Source organism: Globicephala melas, chromosome 15 (assembly GCF_963455315.2).
Source record: "Globicephala melas chromosome 15, mGloMel1.2, whole genome shotgun sequence".
In the NCBI taxonomy this organism is placed as follows: Eukaryota; Metazoa; Chordata; class Mammalia; order Artiodactyla; family Delphinidae; genus Globicephala; species Globicephala melas.
This window is the reverse complement of record NC_083328.1, coordinates 85,555,863-85,580,371: the sequence shown is the minus strand read 5'-3', so window position 1 is coordinate 85,580,371 and position 24,509 is coordinate 85,555,863. Positions and strand designations below refer to the sequence as shown.

At 63.4% G+C, this 24,509-nt stretch overlaps 1 protein-coding gene across 3 annotated transcripts; it reads right to left on the bottom strand.

The window, feature by feature from the left end:
- Positions 1-886: 886 nt before the first annotated feature.
- On the bottom strand, positions 887-22,902 carry SLCO4A1 (solute carrier organic anion transporter family member 4A1). Of its 3 annotated transcripts, XM_030841710.2 has the most exons (13): positions 22,850-22,902; positions 13,148-13,938; positions 12,131-12,221; positions 10,999-11,120; positions 10,486-10,597; positions 7,511-7,665; positions 6,204-6,399; positions 5,111-5,276; positions 4,832-5,004; positions 4,521-4,585; positions 3,986-4,134; positions 3,017-3,095; positions 887-2,050 (listed from the first exon to the last, which is right to left on the bottom strand). In XM_030841710.2, the coding sequence occupies exons 2-13, from the start codon at positions 13,875-13,877 to the stop codon at positions 1,824-1,826; spliced, it is 2,265 nt and encodes a 754-aa protein (XP_030697570.2). In that variant the 5' UTR covers positions 13,878-13,938; positions 22,850-22,902; the 3' UTR covers positions 887-1,823. The 3 variants fall into 3 exon arrangements, with proteins under 3 accessions (XP_030697570.2, XP_069899732.1, XP_060140766.1); XM_070043631.1 differs by lacking the exon at positions 22,850-22,902 and having other exon boundaries at positions 13,148-14,015; XM_060284783.1 differs by lacking the exons at positions 3,017-3,095; positions 22,850-22,902 and having other exon boundaries at positions 13,148-14,015.
- Between the last annotated feature and the right edge of the window lie 1,607 nt (positions 22,903-24,509).

The following is a 24,509-nucleotide window of genomic DNA, read 5'->3' as shown; positions in this document are numbered from 1 at the left end:
GCTGGCTGGGGAAGGGACTGGGGTCCGTGTGGGCAGGTGGGCCCGTGGGCCTGGATTCCTGTGCCTAGGATGCGTCCGTGCCGCCCCCGGTGCCTGCGGCCACAACTGCGGATCCTCTGGGCTCCCTGTGAGGTGCGGGGCTGGGGGCCGGCTCGGAGCTCACAGCCAGAGCTGGTGCTGGGGGACTCCCACCCAGATCCAATTAAGCAGCCCATTCCGTCCACACCCCTGGACTCCGGGGACTTCACAGACCCTCCCAGAGTGGGAGGCAGAGGTGCCTGACGCGCCCTGTGCGATGAGGCCCCAGACGGAGGAGCCACCTTCTGATAGCAGCCACGAGCCAGATCCCTTCTCTTGTGCTTCTTCCAAGAAGCGTCGCTGAGAACCGCCATCGCTATCCTCTGGCCCTCAGGAGAGGAAGCAGACAGGGTCGCGGCCCAGCCTGGTCATGGCTCTGCCTCATTTGGACATTTAGGGAAAGAGTAACCCAGTGCCGTCTCTCACCTGCGTGCGTACACGTGTTCACGCACATGTGTGCTGACCGCAGCGCTGGCCACCCTGACCGAATCCCAGCACGCCATGACAGTGGCGGGAAGTGGGACACTGGCTGAGGACCCAGCCCCCCCCACGAACCTGGGTGCTGGGCCCTGAAGGGAGGAGACTCTTGGGTCACAGCTGCGGAGGGGTCATTTCGAGGGGTGCGGGGACACCCACCGGGGGAACCCAGCCAAGCGAGTGCTCACCCCGGGCAGCCCACGGCGAAACAAACTCACGAAAGCCCACTTGGAGGATTTGCAAAACTGCCGAACTTTGCAGATTTATAGAAATAAAACACACGGGGCAGGAATATATGCTTTAAATATTAAAATATATTTACACACCCACAGTTTTAACTGAGATCACCCACAATAGACATTCCACGCAAGTCCCGACGCCCTCCGGGTAGAATTCACAAGTGCTTAGCACACCGTCAGGTAAAAAACAAATTCTATAAATAGGTGTTTATGCAAAATACGCATCCATAAACACATCCTTATGCAAGTCGCTCCCGTCCTGCTGCAGCGCTGTGGCCCCAAGGACAGGAGGTGACGGCAGGTTCAGAACACACGCAGGAGAGGGGTCCACGTGGATGCGCCCCGGGGATGGCAGCCCGCCGGCCTCCTCTGCATCAGGAGAAACACAGGAAGTCAGGGCCAGGCCGCGCACAGGATGGTGTGGACCCGCGCAGAAGCACCGCCAGCTCCGGCTCACCCACGGGGGTGGGTGCTTTGTCCCTTCCACGGAGCAGCTCCAACAGCGCCAGCATCACCGGCCTTAACGTCTCCAGAGAGAAGAGAGCTTGTAAACCGCCGGGCAGCCACCAGCTCCACATCCGTCATTCAAAGGAGAGATCAAGGGATGCCAGAAGTGTCTCCCCGAAGTCCACAGGTGGTTTCGCACTTTTCGTAACTACTGACGGAGTTACGTAGGTATCGCACACGTTGCTCTGGAAGCACAGCTGTCCGTGTTTCCGAGGGACCCTGAGGCCCCAGGGGATGCTATTTGGCTAAGTCCGTGGGAGAGGGCCAGAGTGTGAGCGGACCAGAGGGAGGCAGCCCCGCATCCGGCCGGGAAGTGGGCCGCTCCGTCCGAGCCAAGAGCCGGTCACCCCACTCTCTCTGGCGAGGTCTGGGGGGCTGGGGCAGGGGCGTCCGTTCGGACGTCTTGCGTTCGTTCTCCTCGGTGCCTTTGAGGCTCAGTCCCCCCAGACCCAGTGGCAGAGTTTTGCAGGGTCCTCAGTGCCGGGGATCAATCAGGGAGGGGTCACCCCTTCCGGGGAGAAACTAGATAGTGTTCCTAGGAAGTGTCGCGGCAGGCCCGTGCCCCCGGGCAGGCGGGTGGGCTGTCAGATGTCGCTCTGGATCTGGAGGGCTGAGGGGGCTTCCTGAAGGTCCGTGGGGTTGTCGGAGGCTGAGGACTGGCTGGGCAGAGAAGCCTCCAGGCCGTCCGAAGATCCCGACAGGGGCTTGTACAGGAAGCAGGCAGTGGTGAAGAAGACGAAGCCCAGGACCTGGGGAGAAGGGAGCCGCTGGGCTTCTCCTGGGCCACCCGCCCAGCCCCGGCTTTCTCACGAGGTCCCGGGGAACCAACCCTACTCTGGCCAGAGGGTCCACCCGTTCTGCATAGCCAGTCCCTAGCCTGGACCCCAATATTGTTAGGGGGGAACGAAAAGTATGATTTGACTTAATACAGAAGCACTGGATGAAGTGGAGGTGCTTGTCGTGGGCTGAACAGGGTCCCCGCAAAAGATGTGTCCAAGTCCCGACCCCCGGAACCTGTGAATGGGACCTTGATTTGGAAATAGGGTCTTTGTAGATGTAATTAAGTTAGGGATCTTGAGATCACTCTGGGTTAGGGTGGACTCCAGATCCAGTGACGGGTGTCCAAACAGAGAAAGGGGAGGAAGGTTTAACACAGTGACACACCGGGAGCAGCCCCGTGATGACAGAGGCAGAGACAGGGTGAGGAGTGTACAAGCCCAGGAGCCCCAAGGATGGAGGAGCCGCCAGGAGCCGGGAGGGGCACGGGACAGAGTCCCCTCAGAGCCCCCGGGGGGACAGGCACTGCAGACACCTTGATTTTGGACGTCTGGCTTCAAGAACGAGAAAAAAGGAATTTGTTTGAGCCACCCGGTGTGGGGTCTTTCGTCATGGCCACCCCAGAACCTAAGTCAGAGGCAGCCAGCTTCGGCGGTCACTCCACCACAGCCACCACCTTGAGCTCCCTGGGAATCACGCGCAGCCTGGAAGATGACAGTGTGGGCGCGCGTGCTAGCTTCTGTACACGGGTGTGTGCGTTCAGCGTGTGAACCCTGGGTTTCCTGGAGCACCGCCCAGGCAGATGGGCCTGAAGCCACAGGAACGAGAGGCTGCTTCCACTCTGTGGCCCCGTGAGCGAGCGGGATAGCACTTCGGGGGTGCACCCGGCTGCCCCCACCCCCGCTAAAATTAGCACTGACTCTGGGAGCCAATCCTACCCCTGTGCCGAGGCCGCGGGGGGACTATCTGGGCAGACAGCCGTCCCGGGGTCCAGCCTGCTGCTCTGGCCGAGGGACCCTACAACACAGGGAAAAAGAAGAGCAAGGGCCGGCTCCCTGCGCGGGGCGCATCTATTTGAACTGACCCGTTTGTCCAGAGCCGCGCAAATCCCTTCTCACACTTGGCTATTTTTAAGCTAATCTTCGGGGAGATAAACCCAAGGGTGGCTGAGAATCCTCTGTCTCTGAGGCCCCTCCCGAAAAGGCTCTGCCAGTGGGACGTTCCCGAGTCCACCCTCCACCCAAAGAAATCCAAGACATTCTTATATACCAGCCCTAGGATTTCATTTTCTTTGGGAGGTTGTGTGCCTTTTCCTCCAACGGGGGAAACTCAAAATATAAATACTGTGCTTCACCCCATGTAGCACACGCCAAGAGACACAGCAGGAAGTTTCCATTAACAGCTTGACAGCAGAGGGTCAGGCTAAGAAGCAGGACATAACTCAAGACCCACTGAGGATGGAGAAGGAGAAGCGCTGCTTGTGGACCCAGCCAGGCGACCCGGCCCAGAGCAAGCAGGCCTGCCCGGGCTCTTGCAGGGGGAGCAGTTTTGATTTCTCCAAAGCCTTAGCTGACCAGAGCCCAGGGGCAAACCACCAAGCCGGGATGGTGAGGGCCCTGGAGGGCAGGGGGTCTGGAGAGTGAGCCCCTGTGACCTGGGCCTGCTGTCCCACTTTTCCCGCCACTGGCATCACGGCATCACGATCCCCAACAACAACAGCTCAAAAGGGGGAAGGATCCCACTTCTGGAAGCCAGGCTGCAGGAGGATGCCCGGGGCTCCAGTGGGAAGACCCCAGTGGCATGCCCAGGTGCCCAAGCTAGTTGGAAAAGGCTCTCGGCCCTTTGGAGCAGACTCTGGGACTCTCTCCCGCCGCCAGCGCACCGGGGGGCGAGGCCAGCCCACTCACCTTGTACGCCAGCCCTGCGATAAGCAGGTACTGGCTCATGGCCGAGTTCTGGTACACGAAGCAGGAGCCCTGCTGGCCGCACTGCGTCTGCCAGAGCAGGCATGCCTTGTCGATCACCCAGCCGAAGGCGATGGGGCCCGGGATGCCCCCTGCGGAGAGAGGCACATTCAGTACCCGGACAGCCCGCGGGGGCGTCCAGAGACCCAGACCAGGCGGGCTCTAAGGAACATGGCTTCGGCCACTGGTGTTCACAGCGGGTGCAAAGGGGGCTTAATGGTCCTTTCTCTGGGGGCTTGCCTCCATGCCGGGAGAGTCCCCACGGTCTTCGACTCTGGTGGAGCCCGTGTGTTAATGAGGAAATGGGTCCCTCTGGGCAAAAACATGGCCACGGGTCCCTCTAGCGGACGGTCAGGGAATGGAGCCCTTCCCCTGGGCGGGCACAGCCTCGTGCGGGGACGCACCCCAGCCCGGCGCGTGCCCTTGTGCGGTGAATGCACACCACAGCTACGCCCGGCTCCCTCCCACAGCACAATACCTAGAGTTCTAACCACGATCCACTGGATTCCTAGCGCAAAGGATCGCTGCTGGTCACAGACACACCTGCAACGGAAAACCGGCGCGTCAACGCCCGGGAGGCGTGGCCAAGTCACACCCCACGCCAGTGGCCGCGTCCTGGCCGAGCCCCGGGCCGCATCCCCAGGTGGCAAGCACCTCACAGAGGCAGTTAGCGCTCTCCTGCCACAGCTTTCCGGGGGGCCCGGCACGTACCCCGCAGGGGTCTGCAGAGCTCCGCCTTAGCTGCAAAGGGAAGGCTCTGGGCCAGAGGGAACCCAGGCCCGGGCTTACCGTAACGTTGCCGTTAGTGCAGGGATGCTGCTGAGGAAGGTAAAGATAATTACAACGAATATGAAAAGCAGAAGGAGGGGTTTTCTTTGACAAGTTGAAGTGCATTTCCCTGCGGTAGCATGGCCAAAACCAGAGGAAAAATTCTGAGGGACACAGCTACAGTCTCGGTACACCTGGGGAGCGCAACGACAGCGCTGATTACAGGAGGAAGGGGCGGAGGCCGCCCCGCCCCGCGTCCGGGCGCCACCGACCGCCTGGGCAGCAGCCACGCACACTCACCTTCTGGCCACCGGGGCCAGGCGAGGCCGCCTCCGGGCACCCCGCGTGGCAGGGCGAGTAGTACATGAGGCCGTCGGGGCCACACACGGGGCTGTAGTGCTCTGGCTGGCAGCCGCAGGCGGCGTTGCAGGCATCTGTCAGCCCCAGGTGGCCTTCGGGCAGGAGGCTGCGGGTGGGAGAGAGCGACAGTGGGGCGCAGGCCAGCGTGGGGTCTGGTGCCTGAGGGCCCATGTCTGCAGGTTTCCAAACTCGCTGGGTTTGTTCCACCCGAGGACCGGGGCTTCCTGCATCGCCTTGGCTCCTAGAATCGCTGGATGTGCTCAGAGCGGAGCAAACCAGCCCTGCGCGGCGCACTCCCTACCTGGCTTGGTTCTGGGTAGGCAGTGCGTTCACAGGGCTCGAAGTGCAAAAACTGCTTGAGTGCCAGGTGCAAAGCGTCCCCGTGGCCCCGGTCCCTGCTCTACAGCGCAGGCGTGGACGTTCCACAGATCGCTCACCTGCGCCCTCACAGACACGCACGCTCCCTCTGCGCTCAGATGGAGCACACTGTACGCATCGTTTCGTCCTGCTCCTTCCTTCCCGCTCAGCACTATCTGGGAGGCGCCCAAGGGCTAGACTCCTCCCTCTGCCGTGGTCCCAAGCCCTCCACCCTGCACCAACTCTTGCCTAGTTTGGCTGTAACGGTACGATGGCATCCTTGCCCTCGGCACTCACACTGCCGTCTCTACGGGGAATTCCCGGCCAGCAATCGCTCACCTGCGTCTACGTCAGGTATTCCCAAATCACCCCCCAGCGGGCTGTTCCCCTCACGTTCCCAACGCAGCGACGCACGGGAGCCCCACTTTCCAAGACAACTCGTAGAGAGGAGGTGGGGCTGGGACTGTCCCGTTTTACAGACAGAGGACTGGGGCTCAGGTGCCGCGTGTGAGTGACTGGCCATCGGTCCCCGCTGAGGACACCATCCTTACCCTTACGACCATCTCCGATGACCTCACCTCAAGTGCCCGACACGCCCCGTCCTCCCCAGGGACCACCGGTGCCCCCAACAGGTGTGCAGAGGTCTCCCCTCGCCCAGGGGCCACCTGGCCCTTACCTCCCGTTGTAGCTGGCGGTCACGCCCGCCATGGGCACGTTGGGGCAGTGCATGAAGAAGACGAGGAAGGCCAGCATGCTGGTCAGGCTGCAGAGCAGGCAGAACCGGATGATGCCCGAGCCTCGGAGCTTGCACCTGCTCACAAAGAAGCCGCCCAGGAACGTGCCTCCGCCGCCCGCCGGCACCACCAGGTACCCTGTGGGGGGGGAGGGGCTCGGTGAGTCCCGGAGCCACGGGGGTGGGGCCAGCAACCCCCTGGGCCTGGTCTCCGCTTTAGCGATGGGAGACAGAGGCCCACAGCCATGGCCCCAATCTGCGTGGCGGCACCGGGCTCTGCTCTCGATGTGAGGACCCGGACCGGTGCTCACAGGGGGCCTCGGAGCCTGGGGAGGCCACCCGGCCAGCTGCTCAGAGGCCCAGGGGTGCAGGGGCAGAGCAGGAGAGGGAGGAGGAGAGGTCCCTGGGCCCTGCCCCTCCCACTGGCGAGACCCAAGGACAATCGCGCTCCCCTGGCCCACACGGCCTCTGCGGAGTCTGACCACAAGGGGGTGTTTGGAGAAGCTGGTGGCCGCCCTTTGGTAGCAAGTTGGGCTTCATCGGCATGTGGCTTCCAGGCCTGCCCTGGGATGGGGTGCAGATGGGAGGGGGGGCTCTCCAAGGGCGGAGGAGATCTCAAAGACCCTGGGTGCGGTGAGCCCGTCTCCCCAGATGGAGACCGGCTCTGGGGGCAGAGGGGGGGACCCAGAGGACACAGCTGTCCCAGGAGGGCTGTCGGCCGCTGTGGGGCAGGGAAGCAGCTGGCGGGGGTGGGGCTCTTGCAGGTGGGGTCACAGCCAAGAGGCCAGCAAGGAGGGGAGTCTGGGGCACTAGTCACCGGGGAGCCCCAGTCTGACACCGTCCTCCCTGGGGGGAGGCGCTCGGCCAGCATCGACCCACATACACCTCCTGCCTGGCAGGTTCTCGATGAGGCTGTGGCTGCACCCAAACCCTCTCCGCCACAAGCCAGGATGACGCATAAGGCCCAGGCTCTGGGTGGCAAGGGGGGCGGCAGAGAGAACGGGTCAGCAGGCCGTGTTTAGCACTTCCCAAACTGTCCTGCCCATTGCGGCGGCAGCCTTTGTAAGTGTGATTAGAGCTGTTGTGTAAGAGCCCAGACACCTGCTCCGGGGCCCCTGCCTGGGGGGACCACACGCCCAGGATGTGCGCCCCGTCTTTCTAGAAGAGACCTTCAAAGGCCCCTCAGTCTCTAAGAACCAGTGAAAAAACGGAGGACCCCCACCACCACAAGATTCAGGGAGCATTCTCACCAAACAAGGTGGCAGCTTCCGAGGCACTGAGGCTGAACTGGGACTCGAGGAACTTGGGGCCAAACGTGGACATGCCAGCGATGAGCGTGGCCTCTGTGGCCCCGGCCAGGCAGAGCAGGATGAACGTGGGGTTCTTCAGGAGGAGCCAGATGGAGCTGGATGTGGGCGGGGAATGGAGACCAGAGAGAAGAGACAGAGGGTCAGAGTGGGCCAGAGCCCTGGCCCTTCCCAACTGAGCACAAAGAGCCTGGTTCTGAGAGGGGAGTGGAGTGGGGTGTGGGAGAGCCAGGGGGCACCCCACATTTACTCCAGAGAAACCGAGAGTGGGTGTGGGGCTGGGCTGGGGCAGGGGGAGAGCTGGCACCAGGATCCAGAGCCTGTGGCTTGTTGTGAAAGCCGCTGTCACAGAGGTCGGCTGCAGTGGGGAAAGAGACCCTGAGTGACTGTGACACTGTTGAATCTGCCCCAGGGGCAGCCGGGAGAACCAGCAGAGGGGCCTGAGCCAGGAGCCGGAGGCTGCGGGGGAGGCGGCTGTCACCAAGTCCAGGACTGGGTGCCCCCCAGGAGAGGGGAACGGGGCCTGAGGGGTGGGACCACTTCTCAGTCGCCAGCTGGTGAAAAGGAGGGACAGAAATCCCTGAGGGCTTGGGCCGAGAGGCCCCTCCAGGGAGACCCTGTGTGGGCTTGGCTGTCTCTCCGACTTCTCTTGGTGTGCACCTGGGGGGCAGTGGCCGGTGTAGTGATGCCAGGGGCCTGAGAACTGGGCCTTGGGCCTGGCCTGAGAGTTCCCCCTTGAACCCAGTGCACACGGCTCTGCACCCCGCCTGCCTTTCCCGGGCCCGGCCCCTCTCAGCCACCGGATGGCAGGTCCAGGACTCATGAGTGATGTGGGCTGGGGACAATTTCCCCTGGAGCCCTGGGTCCATCTCGGCGGCTCCGACAAGGCTGCCTTCGCTCACATTCTCCGCGTCTGCAGCTACGGCCTCCACCCAGAGAACCAGCCCCCACCGACCCTACGGGTCATCTTCCACCGGGAGGGAGACCCCCACCTGGCCAGCCGTCAATGCCGACACCTCCCTGTGCGCGTCAGAGCAGCACAGACACCCTGACACTCCGGTGGTCTTCGTTTTGAGGACACAGGCCAGCAGTAAACCGGATCCTGCCACGGAGCATGCAGGGTGGCCAGTTAGCCTTCGTGCCCTGGGAGGGAACTGACGCTAAGGAAGTCGCCCCCCACCCCCGGCCCCTGCGGCTTCTCAGGGTAACTGCAGAGTGGCCTCCTTCCCCGTCCTGCTTCAAACAGGGACCCAATTCCTTCAAAACTGACTTTCAAACTCAAGGACTTGAAAAGGTTTCTTTCTGGTCAACAGCCCAAGTCCCACATCCGTGAAGGAAACAAGATGCGGAGGAAACGCCATCCTGGTGGGGCTCTCTGGGAGCAGAGTGCGTGCGTGTGTGCACGTGTGTGCGCGTGCGTGTGTGCACGTGCGTGTGTGTGTGTGTGTGTTGAGGGGAAGCCCAAGTGCAGCCAGTCCCTTCCCGGTCCTGCCCAGACTTGCCCAGGCTTCGGGGAGGCTCGCCTGGGCTCAGGGGCAGGTGACTCTCCCCAGAAGTATGTGAACTTCCTTATTTCTTAATCTCAGCCTGCAGATTGCTTGGCTGCAACTCCCATGTTGAATTTGCTCAGAGAACTAGTCATGACCTTGACAGAGGGCCCATGTTCCGGTAGTTATTTCACTATCAGCAACCGGTTTGGGGAACCAAGCCTGGGCATAAACCTCCTTATCTCGGGCTTCCCCCCGGGTCCACTGGGGACCAAGCTGTTGACGCCGTCGGTGCCAGTGCTCCCAGGTGGCCCTGCCCCCGCTGCACGGGGCGAGCCTGCCTTGCCTGGGCGACCCCGCCGCCCCGGCCACCGTGGCCCTGGGCCAGCTCTGCCGGCCTTGGTGACAGCCTCCTGAGTGGGCGGCTCTCCTGGGGGGTCTAACCAGGCAACGGGTAGCCAGGGGGGTTCCCTGACCCCACGTCACCCCCCCGTGTTGAAGACAGACGGCGGGGGCTCATTCCCGCCACTAACAGCCTCCACCTGCCACGTAGACACTCACGGGCTCAGGAAGTTGCGGGGCAGGTGGGCGCTCAGTGAGGCCGAGGACTCGGGCAGGGGACCCTCTGAGGGCCGCCTCCCCCTGGCCAGGAGAGCCCCCCATGGAATGCCCTGATGAGGGGCACCGGCCGGCCAGGAGGCCCCAGCCACACGCTGTCCCTCTGAGGCCCCAGCAGCCCAGGCTCTGTTTGTTCCAACGGTGTGTGAAGACAGCACAGTAAGACCAGGTCACGTACTAGATAAACGAGAGGTCACTGCCCGAGAGGAGGGGCGGCCGCAGGGCGGCAAGGACGGGCAGCCGGACGGTCCCCTCCTTGGAGCCCGGTGGGCACGTGCAGGTGACTCCCAGTGAAACGGTCAGAGAACGGGGTGCAGGGGTGACTCCTGGGGAATGATCTTGGGGGGGGTGGTCAGTTGCTTTCCTGGGGACTGTGGACAAGCTGGCTGTGGGCAACTTGCTGAGCGTCAGGGATTCACTCCGTGACCGTGAGGCATCAGGAAGAGCCCCCAGAGCCTGCCGTGCGGCAGCGCAGATGGGTCCCTGCGTGCGTGTCCCTGGGTCCCCCACAGGCCCGGGAAGTGAGGGGTGGGCACCATGAGGCTGAGGCCCCGGGCCTTCCGTCGCACCAGGCCCTCGGTTCCCCCAAGCCAGGAGGCTCTGTCCGCTCCCCCTTAATCCCTTAGCCCAAGTGTTGGGGCCAAGCCCTGAAGACGGTTGGGTCAGAAGGAGGTTTAGGGGCTGTGGGCTCCCCATGTGGCCCTGGAGGGGTCACAGGACTCTCCTAGCTTAGGGTCAAGACCTAGCATGTGTAGGACCCTAAAGGGTCTTCAGGACACACAGACACAGACAAGAGGCCCCCCAGGTCCTTACAGAGGCAGGTCTCTAATGGTCTTCCCGAAGTCGGGGTTGCTGGTCACCCTGTGGCTGCTGTCCTTTAACTGGTGTGTGTCAGATGCTCTCATGACCATGTAGCGCTGGGAGCCTGGAAGGATGTGAACATCTGTGAGGGGCAGAGACCAAAGGCCCCGATGCCCCTCCTCCTGGGTGTGGGACCAGCCAGTGGACGAGGGCGCCCAGACAGACGGCCCGTACAGATGCACCACGGTGACGGGTGGCAGGGATGGCGAGGTGGGAGAGAGCCAACGGGCCCAACCTGGGACCAGAGGGAGACGGGAGGTATTGAAAGGGGCGCCCATCGCCCGGTGAAACAAGCCTCTTCCGTGGTCCCCGAGCGGGCAGAGGCCGCAGGGCTGGAGGGAGCACACCGGCCGGGCCGCCCTGCCGGATGGCAGCCCCCCCCCAGAGGACGACGATCCCGGCCCCACCGCTCCTGGCAGGCAGCAGGAGCAGGGCACGGGGTGTCCTTCTGCGGGACGCACCTACCTGGCAGCTGCCGCGGGTAGCCAAGGATGGGCACAGCGATGAGGAAGGCGGCCACTCCAGTGCCCAGGAAGCCCACCCACCAGGCGCCGACCCACAGCGGGCTCTCGGTGGTCAGCTCCGTCCTGCGGGAAGAGGCACGTGGGGACAGCGTTGTGCTCACAGCATCTAGGGCACGCACACCGGGCATCCTGCTTGCCGGTCGGTGAGAGGCGGAGACCAAAGGCTCTGCGTGAGGCCCCCGCCCTGATGCCCCACCACCCCCAGTCTGGGACCAGCAGTGGACGGAGGGCATTGGGACGGACACGGGGTGGACATGCACCAGGGGACCCTGCCCAGGCCCACTCCTTCCTCTGGGACCTGCGAGGCTGCCTCCCGACGAGGCCATAGGGGCTGGGGGCCCAGGAGGGGCAGGGCAGAGGGTGGGTGGCTGGTGCCCTGGCCTCGTGAAGCTCAGGGGGCTTGCCTGCGACCCCCGCCTGCACACAAGTGCACCTTTAAATTCAAAGGTACGTGGGAAAGAACCCTGGGCTGGACAGCCAGGTGGACAGGAGACAAGGGGCTGGCAGAGGCCAGCCGGCTGCCCCTGAGTTGTGTTCTGGGGAAGAAACTGGCGACTGAGCCAGTGCTGTGCTTTCCTGAGTTCTGTGAGCCATTCTAGCAAATTCCTAGAAGGCGGGGTCCTAGAACCCTCCGCTTTGCAGCCAGGTTGGACGGAAGCGTGGGTAACTGGGAGCCACCACTGCAGTTGGCGTCTGAAGTGTGGGTGCTCTCGCTTACCTGTGGGGTCTGAGCTGACTCCAGAAGTCAGTGTCAGATTGAGGTGAACTGGGGACACCCAGCTGGTGTCCAGAGAATTGTTTGGTGTAGACCCCCCCCCCCAAAAAAAAGAACCTCCCGGTGGCAGCAGGAAATCCCCTCTTGGTTCTGCAAAGGGCATTGGAGCAATGGTGGCCTGGTCCCTTCCAGCTTCGGGAGGCCATCCATCCATGCAGTCCCCTCCCTCAGGCCATGCTCTCCAAGCTGCCCAGACTCCCAGGTCCACCAGAGCAAGGTCGGCCTGGACCTACCCCACCCGGGCCGCGTCCTCCTGCCCCAAGAGTGGGCGTCTTCTCTGTGGGCCCAGGTCACTCACCGCTGGCCTATTTCAGTGTAAATATTCAGCAGGGCACCTCCGACCAGGTAGCCGGCTGCGGGGCCGAGGATGGCCGCGGTGTAGAAGATGGCTGGAAGGGAAGCAGAGCTGTCGGGGACCTGCTGCGCCCTCTGCGCCACCCCTCCGGCCCCGCTTGCATTTCTGCACCTCCACCCCATCCCCAGGCATGAACTCCTTGAAACTGGGGTTTTCGTTGCACAGTCTCCACTGTGTCTGATATCGTCTGGCATCAGTCTTTCAAGGTGTTTTCAAATTATTTCCCTCAAAGCCCCTATAGACACCATTTGGACTCTTTCCCCCTCAGAAGAGCAAAAATCCTAAGACTCATTTTGCAGGATGAGGGCGGCACCCATGCAGCGCTGCAGGCTCACCCGGGTCCCAAATGCCCCCGGAACGGCAGCCGCTACGTCACACGGATGAGCAGAGTCCAAGGTGGACGTAACGGAGCAGAACAGCGGGCAAATCTGGCCGGGCCGGGGCGTCGGCCGCGGGCTCTCCACTGACCCCGACCCCTTCCCTGGGAGAGCTGACCTCGCAGGAGGGATTTGGAGAAGCGGCTGGCCTGAGGCTGAGAACGCAGAAATCTCACCCCAGATAAACGAGAGGGTCTCGGGGGCAGCTCGGGGCTCGAGCCCAACCCCCGAGGGCGGCGTGGCAGCACCCAGCTCTGCAGCCCAGCCACCAGCCGAGCCCGGCTCGCGGGATCTTAGTTCCCTGACCAGGGATCGAACCTGGGCCCCCTGCAGTGGCAGCGCAGAGCCCTAACCACCGGACCACGAGTGTCCGCGCTCCAGACCCTGTGGGATGTGCCAGGGGTCGGGCTGAGGCTGGCGAGCACCACCTCCATCACCTGAGGTGTCACCTCGCCTAGGAGCACCTGGGGCCATTTGGGGCCGCGTGTGGCCAACAGGGACACGCATGTAGGGGGCTTGGACGGGGCAGGGCTCTGAGTAGATGGCCGGCTGGCGTCACCACCATCACACCCGTCCCACTCACCGATGTAGACAGGCGAGTAGCTGGACTTGACATTCTCGTCCAGGTAGGTGACGCCCAGCGTGTAGAGCGGGGTGGCGCCCACGCCGTGTAGGAACTGGCCCAGCATGAAGACCAGCTGGTAGCTGGACAGGCCAGAGGCGTGGCCCCCGCAGGTTGCGCTGCGGTTGGCCCGGCACGTTCCGACGGCCTCGTCCACCTGCACCTCGTAGGGGCCGGTGGTGAAGTGGGGCAGCGAGAAGACCAGCGAGCCAGCCCCCATGACCAGCACGCCCCAGCCCAGCCAGCGGGGCTTGTGGCCGCGGCCCCCGAAGTAGCCCACGAAGGTGAGGCAGAGGCAGGCGGCCACGTCGTAGGCGCTGGCGATGAGGCCGCTGTGGTAGCTGTGCAGGTCGTAGCGCCGCTCGATGGAGGTGATGACGGTGTTGATGAAGCCGTTCACGGTCATGCCCTGCAGGAAGGAGGCCGCGCACAGGAATAGCAGGAAACCCCGGGGTGTGTTGAAGGCCTGCAGGCACGTGGGCGCGAAGGCCCGCCAGCCGCAGGCCTCGTCCGGCCGCCCCGTCGCCACGTAGCGCACCTCCCGGGCCGCCTGGGGCCCGTGCTTCTCGGGCTGCGGCTGGCACAGCGGCTGGCTCAGGGGTGAGCCGAGGGACGCCCGCCTGCTGGGGGGCGTGCAGTCACACTCGCTGTTGGTGGCCAACGGGGGGCCGGGGAAGACCAGCTGCGGCATCTCCGAGGGCGTGACAGCGACGGCAGCGGGAGTGGATGCGGAATTCCAGCGGCGGTCCGATCTGCGGGAAGAATCCATCTCCAGAAGAACCCTCCCCCGGCCTGTCCCCGGGGGCACCGACGGCTCGGCCTGTCCGCTACCCAGCCTAGTGAGGGCAGCCCCCGGCCTGAATGAGGCCACAGAGCTGAGAGTGGAGCTGAGACACAGAAGGACTGAATCAGACGCCACGTGAGCCCCTGGTCCACCCCGACCCGCACCTTCCCCACGGCCTTGGCTCGCCGGCCTGAGCTGTGCGCTCCGCCAGGGGCAGCTGACCGCGCCCGCCCTCAACTCCACGCCCGGCCTCCGTTCTTCCCTGAACTCACACCCGGCCGGCCTGTGCTCTTTAGCATGAAAGGGAAATCCAACTTAGTCCAGCGTGTGGAGAGTGTGGGAAGTGAGGAAGGCGGTACAGGCAGGCCCACCCGGGCCGCCGGCACGGCACCTGGCGGGAGGGTGGGCTGGCGCTGGGCCTCGCCCGTGGCTGGTCTCTCGAGAGGCTGAAACCGCTGCAGGTCGCAGCCCCGCAGACAGGTTCAAGGGACACTGCCAGCACTCATCTTTCTGCAAACTCCCAGCCCGGCCCGTTCCCGTTGCCCCATCTGGGCCCTCACTTTGACTCCCAGCCCACGGACCAAAAGGAGCTCAGTCGGGCCTGAGAAATGGCTGCATCTCGAGGCTCCCGGGGCTCCCAAACACCCCCAACACCCCCAAGCTTTGAGAAAAGGCGGGACCTATTGCCAGGTAAACAGATCTTTCTGGACCCCCCAGGTGGCAACAACCACTCTGCATCTTAAGAGGAAAAGCGCTGACTTTCCCGACAGAAGTAAGCCGGTCGGCACAGGTACAGTCGCTGTGACAGGAAACACCTGACCCTGGTTGTACCCACAGCCCCGGGGGCCCCGTGCGAGGGTCTTCTGCCGAACTCAACACACTTCCATCGGGTTACCTCTCGCTCTGGGCTGAACCGTGTCCCCTGGAATGGGAGTGATTTGGAGGGGGCGCCTCTAAGGAGGTGACAGGTAAAATGAGGTCACGGGGGCGGGCCTGGTCCACTGCGGCTACTGTCCTTTAAAGGAAGGACTCTGGACCCAGACAGGCACACAGGGAGAACCCGCTGTCGGCCACTCAGGGCCCGAGGCGGCCCCAGACCCCCCACCGTGCACGGGTGTCAGTGATGTCGGGAGAGGCCGCTGCCCAGAGGGCTGCCGCTGCCCCCAGACTTGTCTCAGATTAGGCTTGGTGGACCGAGTCCTTCAGGCAGCTAGTCACAGAGCACCACTCTGCTGGGCCCCGAGCCGGGGACGTGGAGGGGCAGAACGGTGGTCCCCACCCCCGGCCCGAAAAGATACATCCTCCCGACCTTGAGCATGACCTTATTTGGAAAAAGTGTCTTTGCACATGTGATCGGTGACTTGAGATGAGGTCCTCCTGGCTTGGGGAGGGCCCCAAATCCAGCGACAGTGTCCTTATTAGAGAAGCCACGTGACGGCGGAAGCAGAAACTACAGTGATGAGGCCACAAGCCAAGGACGCCTGGGGGAAGCTGGAAGAGGTGGGAAGGACCCTCCCCCGGAGCCTCCAGAGGGAGGGCAGCCCTGCCCCCACTCTGACTTCTGACTCTTGGCCTCCAGAACTGGGTGGGGAAGAGAGTTCTGTTCTTTTAAGCCCCCAGTTTTTGGTCCTTCGTTGCAGGACGCTCACGCAGCCCCCAGGAGGCCCGGCTTCCAGGAGACCACAGGCCTGGAGGGAGGTGGAGTCTAACAGACACTCAGAACAGGACGTGAGCCCAGTGGTGAGTGCAGAGGGCGGTACCACTGAGAGTCCTGGGCGGCGGGGCGGGAGGGGACATGGGGTGCCTCTGGGGGAGGTGCACCTGGCAGGGGCCCAGCTGGCAGAGGGCAGAGAGGACTTTTCCGCCATGCTGGCCACGGGCAGGTCCTTCAGCCCTTGCGACGACAGGCTTTCGGCTGCTGTGGGCTGTCTCGTTTGTTCGCTTGCTTTGTTTTGTTTTGTTTTTTGTTGTTTGGCCAAGCCACGTGGCATGAGGGATCTTAGTTCCCGACCAAGGATCGAACCTGTGCCCCCTGCAAGGGAAGCTCAGAGTCCTAACCACTGGGCCTCCAGGTTAGGACTGTTTTTAAACAAAAGATTGGCTTTACCTTGTGTCAACCTTGCCAACTGGGAAGCGGTCCAGGGTGAGGGGAGTGGGCCGTGGTGGGACCACACCCGGGTCTGGGAGGCAGTTTTGCGTGTGGGGGGGTCTGGGAGCTCCGCCTCCCCTGATCCCCTCGCACCCTGTGCGTTGAGGCTGGGACGCCAGGTCTTTCTGCCAGACCTCTGCCTCTCCTCCGCTGCGCCGCCTTAGCTAATTTTAGCCTCACCCCGGCCTCCTCTCCTGCCTTCCCTGGGGCCAGGCCGTGGGCACAAATGCCATAAGACAACGCAGCATCCCACTTCCTGGCGGAGTCTGAGCTCCACGCACAGCCCATCGTACAGGAAAGGGAAGTGGGCCCAGAGGAGTCAGGAGTTTCCCCAAGGCCACACAGCCATCCAGGGCCAGTTAGGACGAGACCACGTGGTCCGGCTTCAGAGCCCACGAGCATGTTGGCTGTCCTCGCCAACGTTTCACTCAAAGAACCACGACCAACTGTGTGGCATTGACACACGGGGCCAAGTCTTTGCTCTGGAAACTGGCACTGCCAGGCGATCGGCAGCCAGATGTCGAGGCCTCCCGCCTGAGTCATTCCCCAGGGCCCGCGACCACGCCCAGGGCTGTATGTATAGAGCCACCACCTCCTCCGTGCACCCTGGTGCGCCAGGCTCGGTCACGCGGACGAGGAGGGTGCCCACGGAAGGAGCAAAGTTCACGCCGCGTGAAGGACCGTCAAGTCTCCAGGAGGGACAGAAAGCCACGCACCTGCTCCCAAAGCAGGCACTGTAGGCACCTGGGCCGCCGTGGAACAGAGCAGACGGTGACAGGCGTGAGCCCCGAGACAGCACAGTGCTGCTTCCCACCAGCCCCGCGGCTCAGACGGGCTCCCGAAACAGAAACGCGGAAAAAGCTCGACCTCGCCCAGAGGCGGCCGCGTGTTCGTGCTGTGGGGATGCATTCCTCCGCCATGTGCACGCACACACACCCATCTGTGCACACACCTTCCACATGGAAACACGTGAACGCATGCACATAACCAGCAGGGCCCTGGACCCCTTCCCAGCTGGGGTGGCCCCAAAGGGAAGGCATCCAAGCGGGCCGAGGGGCAGCGGCTGCTCTGAGAGGTCGCTCCAGCGGCCTGTGGGGATGGATGGTCAGTGCTGGGCCGGGGAATTGTTATTGGTGGGTGGGCCTTCCTAGGAGGGATCTGCAGAAGCGCCTCCCCCCAGCTCTGGGCTTGTTTAACCATCCCGCCCATCCCCCGCAAGGAGAAATGCAGGGGCCGGGACGGGAAGGATCGGACCCCAGCAGGGCTAAGGGGGCGGCCAGATGGCTGAGCTAGCGCAACTAGGGATGGTCATGAAGAAATAGAGTCCTTCCTATTTGAAAATAAAACCCTCAACAAGACTCCAGTCCCACTGGTGTGTGGCCCAAACAGCTCCACGTCAGCGTAAAGTTTACCTGAGCTAAGAGCTCTGATCTCTGACGTAAACACATAAAGTCAACCTGCAGTCCTGCACATCACCTGCTTGTTGATTCAGACTGAAAATCCCATCTTAGACACCAGCCAGGCGACCGGCGTGGCCACCACCCACACGGGATGAGAAGCAGATGACGCCGCTCGGGTGGGCAGCCCCGGGCTCCCCCCCCGGGTCCATCAAGAGCGCTGCGATGGCCAGGACACAGCAGCCTGAGTGCAGACCGCACGCCCCGCCCACCTTCGAGGCAGCGCGAGGACAGCGTCGACCCAATCTCTCACTAAGCCCAGATTCTGCTCCCCCTGCTGTGTTCCAGCCGGAAGGCGTTCACCCTTACAGCAGCGTCTTGATCAGAAAGGAGGCTGGGCCCTCCCATGACGCAGGCGCTGAGGTGTGAGGTGTGGTGGGGGTGGGGGGGAAGGCGGACAGAAACACCTGCGACGTGGGGCCAGTGTGTCTGGAATGTCCCCTCCGTCGGCAGGCAGCGCCGGATCCTGGGTCCGGGCTGTGTGACACCTGGAATCTCACAGCCACGAGGACGGTCACACGTTCTCGGGTCTTCAGGGGGAGATTCCCGAGTTTGTACCCAGATCTCATGCGGCTGTGCCCGGGCGACACTTGCTGGGCGTGTACGGTGTCAGGAGACAGCTCCAGAAATGGACACGGACAGTCATGTTGACGCCTGCCCCGGACTTAAAGGACACTTTGCTGTGTGTGCAGCTCGAGGACTGAATCTCACGGCAAAGGTCTGCTGCATAAACGGGCCTGCAGGAGCTGCCAGCTCCGGCACGAGGGCATCTCAGCCGCTGCGGCCGAGTCCAGGACGCAGACTCAGACGTGGAGTGGGTGGGCACGGCCAGCTGCTCTGTCTTGGTCTCCCGGTCATCAGCACCCTCACGACAACGCTGCTGAGGCCTGGGGGTGCAACCCAGGCCACTCGAGGTGATTTCTTTCCTGGACATGCTTCTGAGAGGGCCAGAGTTGACTCCCCGCAGGGCTCAGCCAGGAGAAGGTGACTTCATGGCTGGTGACTCCCTGCAGGTGGCCAACCCCCATTAAGGCCAGGCTGGTGGCCCCGAGGCCATTGCCTTTTGTTCCTCTGTCTCAGGTCCCTGTGGTCAAGCTGGTGGGAGGGTGACAGGGGCTGCAGAGTCCAGTGGCAGCACCACTTAGATGCCAGCTGGCTCCCCCAAGGAGTGGACACCACAGCTGGGCTTGGGGTGGAAGTCAGGCCTCCCCACCAACTCCCCCTCTGGGCACTGAGAGTGCGCACGTGGCCTACGGTTTCTCTCCGCTTGGAAATCGTTTTAGCAAAAAAGCGTATCTGCTTCCCACCTGCTGCTGAGGCCTGATGCAAGTCGTGGTGCCTCTTCCGGGACCTGAATTCTCGGCCTGGCTGGTGGCTGAGCGGGGCCCTGGTGGCTGCAGCCAAGCTGGGTGGGGACTGCACCCCAGGAAGGACGGGCCAGCTCCCGCCAGCACCCCAGGCCCAGCGCACAGGTCTCCTCACCTGAGAGACCCCAATGCCATCTAAATCCCAGCCTCTCCTCCCTCCCCTCTGCAGAGCCCATGCCTCAGAGTCTGGTGCCCGGTCCATGATCTCAGAGCCAAGAGCAGAATGATTATAGCTTCTACCTGTCGGTCTGGTGGGTCCCAGGGCGCCCAGACCTTGCGCAAACATTCCAGGTGCGGCTGTGAGGGCGGTTCTGGAAGGTTCTGGAATCAATTAGCATTTGAATCGGTATATTTAGAGCCCGTGGGCCTCATCCAATCAGCTGAAGGGCTGAATAGAACGGAAAGGCTGAGCCCTGAGCTGCCCTGCAGGGCTGCCTTTGAACTGGGACCGGCTTTGTCCTGCCTTCACTCACATGGAAACATCATTGCTCTCTCTGGGTCTTGAGGCTGCCGGCTTTCAGACGGCAGCCACGACGTCACCTCTGCCGGGCCTGCAGCCTGCCGACCACGTATCTTACAAAGTCACGTGGGCTGAGCTCCTAGAATTAGTCTCTTTCTATAGCGACCTATCTGCTACTGGCTGGGCTTCTCCGGAGGCCCCTGACTCATGCAGCAGGTAGTCCTGTGCCAACACCTGCTTGTGCGAGGCCTGTGCCGGGCGGCGGGTTTGGGGACCGCGGGACACCGTCCTGCCAACAGGAGCTCACAGCTGCCACACCCAAGGCTGTCCCGAGCCAGCGGCAAACTGTCCCGGCTGCAAATCCAAACAGCACGGGCTGCGGAGAGCCGGTGGCAGCGAGACACACACAGCCTGGAGCTGACAAAGGCCGGGAGCCGGGCTGCAGGGCGGGGAGCCTGACAGCACGCCGCCACCATCACATCGACGCCCGTCCCACGGCCCAGCTCAGCCGAGCCCCCTCCTGTGCACGGCACACCCGTGAAATCCCCCACCACGGGCGCACCCACGCTAGGGATGTGACTTCCACCCCCCGAGCCGGGCACCCTCCCCCGGGCCCCGTGCTGGACCGCCGCCCTAGGACAAAGTCTCCGGGGTGCTCCAGCCATGTGACCCCCAAACTGGGGCAGCAGGGCGCTGGCGGCCCTGGAGCACCCGCTCAGCCCTCAGGCAGGCCTCCCTGCTGTTCTGCTGCCAGCATTCTCATGGAAAGACGTCTGAGGCCGGGAGCAGCTCTGATGAAGTCTTTGACAGCTCTCCTGGCCTTGGAGAGCCCCTCCTTGTACAGAGAAGGGACTGTCCTCCTCGCAGGAGGCACGCAGCTCTCCCCAGGGAGCCCCCTCTCAAGGGGGAATCTTGTCCCACCCTCCCGGGCTGTCCCCAGCCAGGCGGCAGCAGGTCGGCAGCAGGTGGAGGGACCGTGGGAGTATGCCCCACTGCCGGAGGCCTCCCTCCCCTGCCCCAGGGGAGAGTCAGAGCCTGCGGGATTAGGCAGGCTGATTGGCAGGGGGGTAACGTGTACCCTGGGGCCTCAGGCCAGCAGCTCTGCACCCGGGGCTTCAGCTGGGTGAGTGAGGGTGTGTACGCGTGTGCACACGTGTGAGCGTACTTTTGTGTGTGTGCACGGCTATCTTAGAAGGAAACCACAGGCTTCTTCGGACTCCCAAGCTGGCCTGGCCCATCAGCTGAGCCCAGAGGCGTCTGTGCCGAGGAACTCCCGGCCCCTCCCCCACGTTGCCTCCCCCCACCCCCCCCCCCCCCCCCCCCGCTCCGCACAGCCTCACAAGCGCCCCCCCCCGACAGCTGTATGGTAGCAGGTCAGGGGCCCCCACTTGGATGGCTCGCCGTAGCTCCACCTGTGAGAGCTGAGATGCTGGCGTCAGTCACTACCTGCTGGCTCTCCAAGTCGAGTTGCTCGGAATTGGGCACTCAGACGGGACCGGATGCCAGCCCAAGACCTCGTTCACACGGCCCTCATCCTGACCTCCAGGCTCCCAGCCACCTCACCACAGCGGCGGGGAAGGGCGTGGCTGGGATCTGCCCAGCACCTGCTGCAGGGACTACACCCGAGGAACCATGGATTAGGTCATAGCCACCCGGGACGGAAGCAGCCCCGTGAAGAATTTCCAGACGATATCTGCCAGCCCTGCCCGGCAGGACGGGTCCTGCTGATTCAGGGCAGTCAGGGGTGCGTGGGTCCGACCAAGAGGGCTCTCCCTTCCCTCCCTCCAGCAGCACGTGGGAAAGCTGGGCTGTGGAGGCCCAGAGGCATCCCGCCTGCATCCCACAGGCCTGGACTGTCCTGGCCAAATGCTCTTGTCCCCTTAGGTGCCGCCCATCTTTTGGTGGCAGCAAAAGACACCCTGCTCTGTGTCAGGCCTGGCCCTCCTGGGCCTCCTTCTCCCCCAGGAACAGAGCTGTAAAACGTCTGGAATCACACAAATGTGGTTCAAACCTCTCCACCACGTTCTGCCTGTGTGACTTTGGACAAGTGCCTCGGTTTACTCATCTGTGGAATGGGAGCGATAGTAGCTCCCTCGTGGGTGGTGGTAAGGATCCGATGAGACGACGCTCAAAGCACGCAACACAGGGCCTGAGCATCCTAAGTGACCAACAAAGACGCCTGTGGTCATTATGATTGCTGCTGGTGTTAGAGTCACCCTCCAACCCGGCTAAAACCAAGTGCTTTCTCTCCTCTGACGTCCATCTGCCCCAGGCTGCACAGAGGAAACCTCACGGCACCGCCATGCTCACGGCTCACCGCCCCACCAGCCCCCGGGAGCCAGTTTCTGATTAGACAGAGGAAACCCAAGTTCCCCAAAGCGCCGCGAAAAGCGGCCACTAGGAAGCTGGTTCCTTCACTGTGGAAAACTACTGCAGCTCCTGGTGGCTCCAGACAGAAACAGGCCCATCACCAAGTCTGACCTTGGCAGCAGGAGCCTCCAGGCACTCACATGGGGGATGGGGCCCGGACCCCACTGCCTGATGGGCTCCTCCCCACCGGCTTCCACACCGCCCAGGCTGGAAATCTCAGCATCTGCCTAGGTTTTCCCGTCCAGAGCCAAGCGTGCCCACTGGGTGCAGAGGGTGGGCCCCTCGTTTCCATCCTCCCTCAGCCTCCGCCTGCGCCCAGGGGCGCCCGGTCTTCCAGTGCCGGCTCTCTACCGGACGCGGGGACCTCGCGTAGTGGGGCGGGGACAGGGGTGTGGCCCGTATCGCCCAGGCTGGGACCAGTCCCTCGCGCCCACCCAGTAGCTCGGCCCGCGGGGCCGGCTCCGCCCGCGCTCCCCTCCCCGAGGTGCCTGGAGCGCGGCTGGCGCGAACAAAGCCCTGCCGCCCGCGAGAAACTTCAGTTCGAGACGATTTCCTCCTTGACTCAGCGGCAGCGGCATCCGCCGCAGGTGTGGGCCCCGCCGCAAGCCTGCAGCTCCGGGAGGCTCATCTGTCCCTGGTGCGACTCTCGTGGCCTGCGCCCGCGTGCGCGCCCGGCCACCTGCCCCGGCCGCTAGCCCTGGCCGCTCCCCCCATCCCCGCCTGACCCCAACCACCATCCATTCCCTCCCCCTCGGCCTGCCTCCTCGGAAGCTCCCCGCCTGGGGAGCGGGCAGCTAGAAGGGGCGCATTGTGCAGCCGATTCCCTGGAGGCAGGCGGGATGTGGGGTGCTGGTCCGCGCTCGGTCCCGCCTTCCCGGCCGCGGAGGGGCTTGGGGCGCACTGCCGGCGCCCCGAGTCCCGCCCCGCGCGGCCTCCCCGATCCCCTGGTCCCCGCCCAACGTCTGAGGGCACCTGCCGCGCTCCTGACATCAGCAGGTCTGGGCCCGGCGCACCTGGGCGGCGCGCCCACGAAGGTGGCCTGACCCTCCGCGGCCCACGCTGCCCCGAGCACTCACCGTCCAGAGGACCCAGCCGCCGCGCTGCGAACCAAGCTCTGGCTGCCGCTCAGCGCCCACTCCAGCTTCATTCATCCTCTCCCGGGCCCGCCCCGCCGCGGGGAGGAGGCTGCCCGGCCTCACCTACTGCGGCCAATGGCTGTGCCGAGCGGTCTGGGGCCGCGCCCCCCCCGGGCCCGCCCACTGAGAGGTGACAGAGGCCTGAGTGCGCGGCTGGGGAGGGAGCTGGCGAGGGGCGGGGCCCGGGACTGGAGCAGGGAGGAGGGGGCGCGAGACCCGACGGGGCGAATGGAGGAGGGGCGAGGGCTGGGACGCCCCTCCATCCCCCAGGTCGCCGCCGCACGGGCGCCGGCGCGCGCGTTCGCTGACTAATCCCTCCCAACCCCAAGAGACCCCGATCTCCGAGGTACAGGCTGGGAAACCGAGAGCCGAGTGGTGAAGTGTGTTCCCCAGGCCGCGCGACTACTCAGTTTCGAACTGACTCGGAATTGAAGCAGGGCGTGTAGGGCCGAGACCTTTGGGAGAGGACGTGGGAGGGAGGCAGTTTCCCGCACTACCCCTTCGGCAAGGCCACCTGTGGCCAGGTGGGGGCCGGGGCAGAGGCGCAGGAGTGGTCTAGACCCAGGTCCGGGCTGGGACGCCCACCTGGGAGCAGCCCCTGTGGTGGGCCCCCGGCGCCCGTGGGAGTTGGGAATGCGGCTTTGGGGACGTGCCCTGGGCGCATGGCGAGGCCAGCACCTTCCCCTGGGGAATCAATCCACTGTTTTCCGTCTGTTGCCTTTTCAGTAAAACGATCCTCTTTTGACGTCAGCGCTGATGTCAGGAGAAGGGGAGGCACCAGACACACTGCCCTCAACAGGGGGGCCTGTTTGAATCCTCCCAATATTCCTGCTGTGTGACCTTGAACACAGTGCTTAATTCCTCTGAGCCTCAGTTTCCTCATCGGTGAAAGAGGAGTGACGATGGGGCTTCCTTAAAGGGCTGTGGAAAACACTGAGTGAAATAAAACAGGGCCAGAGGTTGGCCCATGTAAGGGCTCCTAAGAGTTGCCAGGAAGTGACATATTAATAGCCGATCACAGTCACACTCCACAATGTTTCCTTTAAATCAATTTATTTTAAAAAGAAGCCTACAAAGGTCAACCGTGTGTGTGTGTGTGTGTGTGTGTGTGTGTGTGTGTGTGTGTGTGTGTATTTGAATCCTGAGATAAGTTGGGTAAGGGAGCAATGACCAGTGTGACCTTAGCCTGGTAAAGCCCGTGGAACCGCAAAGGAGATGCAAGAGGCTGGCCTCTTCCTGTGCGGGGGTGGGGAGTCAGAACTAGAGAAGGAGGCGCTGGGGCTTATGGGAGACTGTCCCGCTCACAGTTAATTGTGAGATGCTCTTCCTCAGTGCTGGGCTTTTGCCACTCACATCTGGTGCTGGGAGTCCCTCGTGATGTCTGCAGGGCTCCCGGCCGCCTCCACGCCTCCACTCCTGGAAGCTGGGGCGATGTCCAGTTACTCCTAGAAGACTGGTCTCCGCTCCTGGCACTGCCCTTTAAGAGTAAAAAACCAGCAACTGTTGTTCCTGGATGGAGAAGTTCCCTCCAAGAGGATGAGGGACTGCGGGGGAGTCGGCCGTTCTGCCTGGCAGAGGAGGCTGCTGGGAGTGGACGGGT